Source organism: Branchiostoma floridae, chromosome 7 (genome assembly GCF_000003815.2).
Source record: "Branchiostoma floridae strain S238N-H82 chromosome 7, Bfl_VNyyK, whole genome shotgun sequence".
Classification (NCBI taxonomy): Eukaryota; Metazoa; Chordata; class Leptocardii; order Amphioxiformes; family Branchiostomatidae; genus Branchiostoma; species Branchiostoma floridae.
The window spans coordinates 11592858-11599862 of NC_049985.1; the positions used below are offsets into that span (position 1 = coordinate 11592858).

At 39.5% G+C, this 7005-nt stretch overlaps 1 protein-coding gene across 1 annotated transcript in view; it reads right to left on the reverse strand.

Annotated features, from left to right (window-relative positions):
• The window catches only part of LOC118418781 (rho guanine nucleotide exchange factor 17-like), a 35453-nt gene that overhangs the window by 6945 nt on the left and 21503 nt on the right, over positions 1-7005 (reverse strand). The window contains exons 6-17 of the mRNA XM_035824818.1: positions 6819-6982; positions 5937-5987; positions 4462-4577; positions 4178-4263; positions 3681-3799; positions 2985-3109; positions 2565-2656; positions 2179-2252; positions 1862-1948; positions 1161-1270; positions 626-801; positions 195-239 (exon numbers count right to left, since the gene is read on the reverse strand). Of these exons, the coding sequence (XP_035680711.1) occupies positions 195-239; positions 626-801; positions 1161-1270; positions 1862-1948; positions 2179-2252; positions 2565-2656; positions 2985-3109; positions 3681-3799; positions 4178-4263; positions 4462-4577; positions 5937-5987; positions 6819-6982 (1245 nt within the window). The remainder of the gene's footprint in view (positions 1-194; positions 240-625; positions 802-1160; positions 1271-1861; positions 1949-2178; positions 2253-2564; positions 2657-2984; positions 3110-3680; positions 3800-4177; positions 4264-4461; positions 4578-5936; positions 5988-6818; positions 6983-7005) is intronic.

Consider the following 7005-nt stretch of genomic DNA (forward strand, 5'->3'; position numbering starts at 1 on the left):
CTTCTTTTCCCTAAGTGGTAAATGTATAAAATAAAAGTTCTGCTGTAAGAAGAAAACCAAGGATTTTTAATACTACAAAATTTATGCTACAAATGTATTTGAGTGACTGATGTTGATGAAAACTCAACATGATACAGAAGTATCAATGCGACATTGTTGATTCAGCTTCTGTATCTAATTTCTTGCTACCATACCTGAGTCGCTTTCTTCAGAGATCACTAGTGCATGTCTCTTGTTCCCTAATGGATAAATGGAGCATAGAACTGGTCAATTTACAAAATCTATATCAACCCAATCATTTCCACGCATAACACAGACAAACTTATTTTGACAGAATTTTAAACAATATACACACAACAATATATAGACAATATATAGACAACCAAGGCTTGTAGACAAACCAGGCGTTTTCATTTCCAGCCACTATACAATGATATAAAATGTGTATAGTTAATATGGGGTTTTATCAGACTTTGTTAATGATACATGCAACAAATACAAGGAGATAAAAGTATTTGTGTTGGTTTGTTCATTTTCATTCATTAATTGATTAATCAATTCATTCTTTCCCTCACTACTACTGCATGAATCAATCAATCAATCAATCAATCAATCCATGAATCACCTGTAGCGACTTGTTGCGGTGCGAGGAATGGTGCGAGTGAGGGCTGTGTGCGAATGGGGGGGATATGAGCGGGTGAGGACACCTCCTCATCACTGCTGTCAGTGTTCCCACCTTTAGACTCCTGCTGCACCTCCTTCTTGGCTGCAGCCTGGGCTTTCTCATCTGTTTTTGATGTTCTGTAACAAAGAAATCACTGCTGTTAAATGTAGCACTTTGTGGCTTGACATTTCCTAGTTTGGAGTATAAAAAAGAAGAATTTTATTGCTAACACTTGTAACTGGTACAATGTGGCAACTTGTACATACAAGGTGAACTATATGTATTACTTGTACCTAATCATAAAGAATTTAATCTTATTTGTTTAGCCATATCTGAAGCTGTAGAGCTGATATGAATTAGGATTTCACCAGTGTCAATACTGACCTACGGGGCCTATACATTATCATATACATTATGAATAAGACAATCTACCTAACATAATGCCTACTAATACTGAATATGAAAAGAAAAATGACAATGTAGTTCCAGTCCCCACCTTTTGGCACCATTGATGGCAGGAACAGCCGTGATACAGAAGATCCGAGCAGAACACACCGAGATGCAGGCAGCAAGGCTTGGGTCTTTCTCCATGCTCAACAGGCACACCTACAGGTGAAACACACTGTTAGTCTCCATTCCTGTAGTAACACAACTATCCCAACCATACTGTTTTACACAGCAGAATCTAATCTGCTTTCTTGCAACTTTGTGGCACTACATTTGCATTTGTGCTACAAATCTTCTCTTGTGTGACCAAATATGCTTAGGTGTGGCTAACTTGTAATTCCTGGTTTTCTTTATTATGTTTCATAATTCTATTCTAATTGCATTATGTTCAACATGTATTTAATGTATAGGCATTCAAATAATTGTGACACAAGGGCAGACAGAAGATTTCCAGCAGATAACAAAAACAAGCATGATATAGACACTAAATGATTTGTAACCAACACTTATAAGATTGCGAGTATATTTATTTCTTTTAGTACGAACAGTATGTTATCATATAAAAGCCACGATAATGCTCTTCGCTTGTCCAGAGAAATTTGAGTCACATGGCAGTTAAGACAATCTGAGAAAGGGTGACAAGATGAACAATTTAAAAATTAAACTAAGTATGCATAAAAAAGAATGAATTAAAAGCATTTGAAAGCGAGTGAAATGAGGTCGAGGTAAGATGTTGAAAGGTTGTCCTACCTGTCCCACGTAACCGTCACTGTTACAGATCCACACAAACCGGTTACTCCCCTTCACACTGCTCAGGCTCGGAGACGCACAGGAAAACTGGATAAACAAACAAATGGCTTTTGTTACAACAGAATCATGAATTACACCTTACACAATGCTTTTTATTCTGTGCCTCAATGACATCAGTATGACCAGTTCATCTTCTAAGAATATTTCTGTAAAGACTTTGATGAAATACTCACTAATAGACACTACAACATTCTACATAAAACAATGATAGATTTTGTAGAAAATAATGTACCATAATATGCCTGTACATTGCCTACCTGCATGCCACTGCGTGTCTTCATGATGGGGATAGGCTTGAGGAATACAGGGTCCCAGCACTGTTTGGACGAAGCTGTCAAATCAAGATGAAAGCAAGTCAAGTATTGAATACTGTATTTTTTATGTATGTTTTCTACCAAAGCTGAAGCAATTAATTCAGACACTTAAGGAGCAATCTAACAACTTCATCGAGTTATGTCATACCAAAACAGACGAGTTAATTTATGTTATACATAATCCACAGGTCCGAACCTTCCGACAAGTTTCGGAGCCCAAAATGAAATTTCCCCACATCCGCCAAAATTATACATCAAGTTCAGACACGTTAATTTTTTTCAGACTATAGACACAAAAAAAGTAGCGAATCTTGGACACAGTAACTTACCTAGCTTCTGCTTTGCATCCGTGAATGCCGTCTCCCATGATGACTTTGTCTCCGGAGTACCGAAGATATAGATGAAGTTCTCCATGCCTTCGCTGTGAAAGAATCACCAGGGCAAAGGTTAGATTCCAGAGTTACTGGACATACAGAAATGTAGTGTACCTTTGAGAAATACTTTATGATGAAGCAGTTACTTTGTGTCCGATTAGGTGGCACTTGTCTACTTGATAAACTCTTTTATCATTTTAAACACATTATAGCCTATTAGTACAGTATTCAAAATCATGTGGTATCTTCAAATGCTTGCAAGTGATAAAACTACATCACAAAAGAAAAAAGCATCTCCAGAATGGTGCAGTACCTTTATAAAGAACTAGGTGGCATAAGTGTATAGCACAGACTTTTAATGCATTAGGAACTTACAGTGAAGAGGTGGTGAGTTCCAGTTTAGTGTTGGCATGTGTCTTCATGGTCAGCTGTAGGGCCTGCTTCTCCTGTAGCTGTTTCTCTGCCACTTCCAGCAAGTCATGCAGAAGCTCAGTCAGGGTCTAAAAAAAACAAAATCATCAGTTTCACATGCATTTTTCATCACAAAGTCATCAAAGTCCAATAACAGTTGGTCTCATTCGGTTAAACTTAGTTTGGACAAAACAATAGCTACAATACACCAAATTCATTTCTGTAAACTAATGGAAACTACCAGACCTCAGTCTGGTCTCAACCACCATAGTGTTCACATCAGTGAAGGCAGGCTAATACAGATTAGCTAGTTTTGAAACAGTTTGAAATGTACATAAGACAGCATTCTTGAGCAGATAAGAAATGGAAGTATGGCTGCACATATACACAATTAAGCGTAGCTTCACAAGCCAGCTTACAAGGATTACAAACCATATCTGGCCATAGTCTGTGTGTGGAAGTGTGTCTAAGACAATTTTACCCAGATCGTACAACAAATAAGGTCAAGATGAAAACTGCCTATGTTCACTCTGTGTGCCGAGGTACAGACTTTTCCGTCCAACTGTTTTCATGTTTCATGAATTTCCACTTCAGTACGTATTATCTTTAAATCTAAAAACAAAAAAATAAATAAACTAGTGTTGCTAACTCCTGTCTGACCTGGTGTGGTGAGTTGAGAGAGTCGGCCATGTTGACCATCTCCCTGATAGCTGACAGGTCCTCCTCTAACTTCTGTATACTGTGTTCTAGGTTCACACGGCTGCTGCCAACTGCCTCGCCTGGGAAGGAGGGAAGGAACAATAGAAGGAAGAAATGAATGAATGAATGACTGAATGAACAAAAGGAGGAATGAAGTAACCAGAGCCTTGCTTTTAGTCCCTCCACACTCATGTAACAGAGTAAAAAAACACTTCTCACACTTCATGATACACGATTCAGGTACTGTATTGAAGCCTACTAGGTCATAAAATCTTTCAACAGTTACTATATCTTTGAGTAGGTTTGGCTACAATACAGATAACTAATGCATTTGAGCAACCACTGCAAAATCCATGATTGTTTATTAATTTGATAGTAATAGCACAATCAAGCTCAGTTAAAAAGTCCTGGCATCTCCTAAGGAATATATCAAAAGCAAACAAAACATATGACCTTACCTTTAATAACCTCTATTTGGTCCAAGGACAGTTTCCACAAAACCTTGTACTTGCTGGCAGTGTCAATGTTACTGCTCATGGAAAACCTGGGCAGAAAATAAGTAGGATAAATATAGAGAACATGACTGGAAGTACATTTACTACAATTTCCAACATAGTAAAGTTAGGTAATACTTTTTCACCTTTTGGTATTGATTCTCATATTGAATGATACCATCTGCAAGAAATGTACATATTGTAGCCTTAGGCAGCATCTTTGGATAGTCTGATACTTCAATACTTACAGGTTCATGGAGCTCCTCCTGAGAGACCCAGTCCTCCTCTTGTACGTGGTACAGACGAGCTGGTCAGAGAACAGGAACAAACTCCTCTCCTTCTTGGAACCAGGCTGACCTTTTTGCTGTAACAAGTAACAGTTATTGTCAGTGATATATTCAAACATTCATAGCTTCAACGATGCAACAATAGAAATGTAAAACCTATTCAAACTTGTGATTTTTACGTTCCTGTTCCTTCCATCCATTTCTTTCTTTCTACTTCTTACTTTCTACAGTCCCTTTACAATGTATTCAATGTTTAACCAGATATCTCATTAAAGAATGAACAAAAGTTTAATATGATATCATAACTAGAGTTCGGGGACCTCATACCTCCATGAAATATTTATTGCTTTTTTGTGGATGGTGTGGATGGTATGTATGTTTATAGTCGGTTGTATTTGAGAGTAATAGTTATATAATATAAATGTTATGGGAAAGTAGTGGTGTATTTATTTAATGACACAGAGGATGTCCATCTGATTAGTAATTATCAAAATGTGACACTTAATTGTGTAATGTGCGTTTAAGAGGTCGACGGCATATGGTAGCGTGGTGTTCCTTAAGCTTGATGTTTAGCATTTAAAATGTCTAAGGTTGTCAGCATTATTGAGGTTCGACTATGTGCCTCAGAGCTGTGTGGTGGGAGGAAGTTTGGAAACTCAGAAAGAAGAAGGGATGTGGCCAACTTTAGTCAGATGGTGATTTGATTTTCCACCAATATGTCATAACATCAGCTGTTCACACGGTACAAAAATGAGATGCACACTTTCCTCTGACAGCCCTACACCAACTGTAAGATGAATACTTGGCGCCAACCCTGTATGCTAAAAAAACAAGTACCATTGGCTACGAAAGAGACAACTAACAACTGTCCCTTATCTTAACAAAATCAGAACATCTGTGTCACCCATAAAACTTCTGACACCCAACCCAGATGAGAGGACCTAATGGCATTTTAATCACCATGTCACTCAAATCAGCAGTACAGTATGTGAGACATCCATACCTGTTAAGCATTATCGTTAAATGTACCTCAACTTCTTACAATTATACTTACGCTTCACATCTCCATGATATCCTAAGCAGACATAAATAAAACTAATTATCATATTTAAAAAACTCGGGGTTCCCCAAACAGCTGTCACCTCACCATCTGCTTGGAGCTAAGCCCATTAACAAACACATAAAGCACGATGCCTGTACCAATATATCTCAAATATAGGGGTAATTTTTGATATTATTACATCGATTACAACGACAGATACGGCTCTCAAAATCTCATCGATTCGAGCTTTCATCATACCCCACCAACACAACAAGTATGAAACCAATCCATCCAGCCGTTCTTGAGTAATCATCTACACAGACAGAGACACATAACAGAAAATATAACCTCCATTCCATGACATTTCATGGAGGTAACAAGACTTGAGACTTACCATTTCATATATAATGTCTTGGTGAATGAATCTCCGATGGGCTGCAACAAGCTGAAACGACAAACTATATTTTAGCTGTTGTAATTAGCATACATGGGTGGGAAGATTAAATATAATCTTAGAGTAGATATTAACTTAAAGGCATGCACAATTCTGAAAGGCACTATGACAATTGACTTTCCTGCTTCAGAATTTACTGTGTGGAACAGCAATGATTTTTGCTAGATTATGTCCATTACAGTTAGGGGAATAAAATATGCCCGGGTCATTTCTAACTACTTGAATCATGTAGGATATTGTAATCTTACCAAACTTACTACAGCCACCACAGCAGATATTAAAATTATAACTACTGTCCCAGACCATGTAATCATGCCCACCTCCCCCACCCCCTCGATGAGTGCCTCCAGCTCCCGGAGCAGCTGCATGTGTCTCTCCATCTCCAACTTTTACATTACTACACTGCCCAGTAAGATGAAGCTACTGTCCCAGACCATGTAATCATGCCCACCTCCCCCACACCCTCGATGAGTGCCTCCAGCTCCCGGAGCAGCTGCATGTGTCTCTCCATCTCCAACTTTTACATTACTACACTGCCCAATAAGAGGAAGCTACACATGTACTGTAATCATGCCCACCTCCCCCACCCCCTCGATGAGTGCCTCCAGCTCCCGGAGCAGCTGCATGTGTCTCTCCATCTCCAACTATTACATTACTACACTGCCCAGTAAGATGAAGCAGACCATGTAATCATGCCCACCTCCCCCACCCCCTCGATGAGTGCCTCCAGCTCCCGGAGCAGCTGCATGTGTCTCTCCATCTCCAACTATTACATTACTACACTGCCCAGTAAGATGAAGCAGACCATGTAATCATGCCCACCTCCCCCACCCCCTCGATGAGTGCCTCCAGCTCCCGGAGCAGCTGCATGTGTCTCTCCATCTCCTCCACCTCCTGCTCCCCCCGGTTCATCCTCTCCGCCAGCGTGCGGATCTCCTCCTGAGCCAGTCTCAGACTGCTGTAGTCGGGGTGGTCCTCGTCTGTGGCTTCAACAGGTCCTGCAACGGAA